At 52.0% G+C, this 3,630-nt stretch overlaps 1 protein-coding gene across 1 annotated transcript; it reads right to left on the reverse strand.

The window, feature by feature from the left end:
* Nucleotides 1-437: 437 nt before the first annotated feature.
* On the reverse strand, nucleotides 438-3,516 carry bmper (BMP binding endothelial regulator; the record flags this gene model as incomplete). The annotated part of the gene is made up of 6 exons (XM_079373081.1): nucleotides 438-693; nucleotides 1,223-1,353; nucleotides 1,474-1,816; nucleotides 1,911-2,112; nucleotides 2,272-2,429; nucleotides 3,471-3,516. Coding segments are annotated over 6 exons (1,062 nt in total), but the record flags the coding sequence as incomplete, so codon positions are not given.
* Between the last annotated feature and the right edge of the window lie 114 nt (nucleotides 3,517-3,630).

Below are 3,630 nucleotides of genomic sequence, written 5' to 3' on the forward strand. Positions count from 1 at the left end.
TACAGTACTTTATCCACACAGTCACATTTTAAATATCTTTAGTTTCCCTTTTAGTCATTGATAACATGTTCCTGACTCATCCTTCCACCGGTATATAAATTAACATCAAATAATAATCATAGAAATCTTGCTAGCTTACAGAATGCAAAGAGGGAACACTTCCAACAGCAGGAGCTCACTTTCCCACTTCAGAGAGTTTTTGAGAGAAATGTGGGCGCCATGTTGGCTCCAACGGGAGTCCAGTGGCCCCAGTTGATTCCTGAAAGTTCCTGTTTGTCTTCAAGTGGTGAAGGCTGTGACACCAACGAAGAAGAGCTCTGGAGTTCAGCTCCTCCTATTTAAGATCGACTGAACGCCCCCTGGTGATGGCGGATGGTTACAAGAGGTGAGGTTCAGCCTCTCCACCTCGAGAAGCTTCAGACCCTGAGTACCTCTCACTTTGAGACCCCCAAAGTCTTCTGGGCTCGTTTGGCCCTTTAAACCCCCCCCCCCTCCACCAGGATCACAGGGGTCACCGTCCCGGGCAGGATGTGGGTTTAATGCAGCGTCCCTGAAACAGCACCAGATTAGCGGGGCAGTGGCAGCCCGCCACGCAGGGTTTGTGACACGGGCCGATCTCGTTCCAGTTGTCGCAGGTTTTGGTGCAGCCTGGGCCGCAGGTGTCGTACACGGCGCCGTGTTTACACTGTGTGGCTGCAGGACGAAGAGAAGAAGAAGAAGGTTAACGACGTCAGCAAACACGTGGTTGTCATAGTAACAGACGTATGTGATCAGTGTGTTTTTACATTACAATGAGAGACGGTTAGGACTCTGTCTCCTACATCTGTAACCATGACAACCACAGATGCACTCAGATGGTGGTCGCTCTTTACAGTGTAACAACTGTGTGATAAAAAAACCAAAGTGAGTTCTTAAGCCGTGTCTGTCTTCAGTCTCACAGCGCAGGAAGTAACTTCATGGGGTATAGCAGCCTTTCACAATAAAAGCTCCCCAGTCAGAGATCATTATTCATTAAGCTCAGTGAAGTACAGGGTGCACTCTGCTCAGGTGGTCCACGCTCCATCTCACCGTGTAAGAGAGGGAGGGTCTGAACGTGTCAGGAAACCAGATTCACAGCAAGTTCAAGGTTTGACTGATCGTTAAATCAACCACAAACAAACTGAGTGGAGCCAAAGAAGGATGACTCTTCTTTTTTGACTGTTGTGAAAGTTTCCGTCCTCACCCATGCAGGCGGCGTCGGGCCTCCAAACGACGGGGACGCCTTCCCTCTCACAGGCTCGACTGTAGGCGATGAACGACTCGCAGTAACAGTTTTTATGGACCGGACACTCGCACATGTCCGTCACGCACGACCTGCAGAGATCACAGCATCACAACGTCGGCGCTTCAGAGAAGAACAGGAAGTGTTCAGGTGCTTTTTCACACCCTTCAAAATAAGACGACCCCATGCAGGCTGTGTGACGGCGGTCTCACCTGTAAAAAGGAGCAAAGTCGACCACGCGGTGGCACTTCTGGAACTCCCAGGACTTTATCTTCTGACACTCTCTGTGAGCTCGGAATTTAACTTTCACGCTGCCCGGGCACAGGAGGGAAGCGGGTCTGCGAGGCTGGTGCTGCTGCGAGCAAACCTCGTTTCCCTCCACCCGCCACGACTCGGCGAACTCGTCCACGTCGAACTTGAACTGGCCGTCACCTCCCATGGTGTCGTCTCGTTTGTGGCCGTTGTAGTTTCCACAAAGACCGCAGAGGCGTCCACGCAAGTGGGGAGCAGCGACGACCTCCACAAAACTGTCGCCGTCCCACGTGATCTCCAGACCTGAACGGCGAGGGGGAAGAGAGAAGATTCACAAATGGACTGCACGCCATTTGATTTTGTTTAGTATTCTACGTCTTTCTCGCCGTGTGCTGACCTGCGATGGTGGTGAGTTTGAGCAGGTATCCGTCCAGGTCGATGTGCACGCCGGGGCCGTGGTAGGGCAGGGCGATGCGGGTGCCGTTCCTCCGGACCGTCAGGTGCTGATGGAGACCGAGGATCAGAGCTCCCAGCCGGATCTCGACAGACTGAGTCCAGGAGAAGGAGCGAGTGCGCCGAGCGTCGTTCTTCACCAACACCTGCAGGAAGGACAACGTGTGACTCAACAGGAAGCATCTTTCAATGTTCAGCACGCCGGCGTCCAGCCTGTCCGTCTGAAACACGGCTTCGTGGTTTATGGATGATCGGAGGTTTAAACGGGTAGAGACACAGAGTGTGCAGAGATCTAAACTCTTTACCATGAAGCTGGAGTCTTGGCTGGTACTTCCTGGTCCTCCAGAGAGGGCGGAGCCACAATCACGAGTCAGGACGTACTGACAGGTCCCCTGAAAGTTAAAGGTCCTGCCGTCAAACGTGTTGTAGTGAGGGTCTCCAAACACCGTGCACACACCCGGCTCTGCAGGGGGCACAAACAGAGCACACACACACTTAGAGAGGGAGAGAACGAGGGCGAGGGAGAGAACGAGGGCGAGGGAGAGAACGAGGGCGAGGGTGAGGGCGAGGGCGAGGGAGAGAACGAGGGAGAGAACGAGGGAGAGGGTGAGAACGAGGGAGAGAACGAGGGTGAGGGAGAGGGTGAGGGCGAGGGAGAGAACGAGGGTGAGGGAGAGGGTGAGGGAGAGGGTGAGGGCGAGGGAGAGAACGAGGGTGAGGGAGAGGGTGAGGGAGAGGGTGAGGGAGAGGGTGAGGGAGAGGGTGAGGGCGAGGGAGAGAACAAAGAAGCAAAATAAACTGAAAGAAACGTTTGTATGTGAAGCAGGACGGTCCTGAAACTGCTTTTAAGGATCCGTGTTGTAGAAGAAGATTTTATTCCAGTGGATCGAGCGCAGACTGTTAACCAGGGGGACGGGGACCATGTTTAAAGTCTGTCTATAAGTCCAGACTGTTAACCAGGGGGACAGGGACATGTTTAAAGTCTGTCTATAAGTCCAGACTGTTAACCAGGGGACGGGGACATGTTTAAAAGTCTGTCTATAAGTCCAGACTGTTAACCAGGGGGACGGGGACATGTTTAAAGTCTGTCTATAAGTCCAGACTGTTAACCAGGGGGACAGGGACATGTTTTAAAGTCTGTCCATGGAACGCTTGAGTTTGGTCCTGAAGGGAACGAGAGGTTTATTGATCGGTTATGGGGAACCATTCTTAAACCACGTCCCTCGATGCTCAGCAGGATCCAGCAGGGGGCGCTGTGGAGTTGACTGGCGCCCCTCCTTCCCGCTCTCTGGGTGTTCTATGTGTTCCCTGCTCCATGCTGAGTGTCTGATACCTGTCATATGGATCTGGTATGGTCCTGTTCTCATACGAGTCCTCGCTGTCATGTGTTTGTTCAGAAATTGAATAAAATTTATAAATATATATATATTTTTTTAAAAAGGATCCGTGTTGAGAAAGTGTTGAATGAAGGAGGAAACATGAGACTGAATGTTTGTGGACTCACTCTCAGTGCAGACAGGACAGCAGCCCGTCCTGTTCAGGATCTTATTCTGTAAAGAGACAGACACAGTCGCTGGTTTAACTCCTCCCCTTGAGCACCACTCTGTATATGACTCAAAGACATGTGAAGGCTTTAACTTGGGATGGAGCCTGGAGAGCAGCTG

Source organism: Symphodus melops, assembly GCF_947650265.1.
Source record: "Symphodus melops genome assembly, contig: scaffold_241, whole genome shotgun sequence".
NCBI classification, from domain to species: Eukaryota; Metazoa; Chordata; class Actinopteri; order Labriformes; family Labridae; genus Symphodus; species Symphodus melops.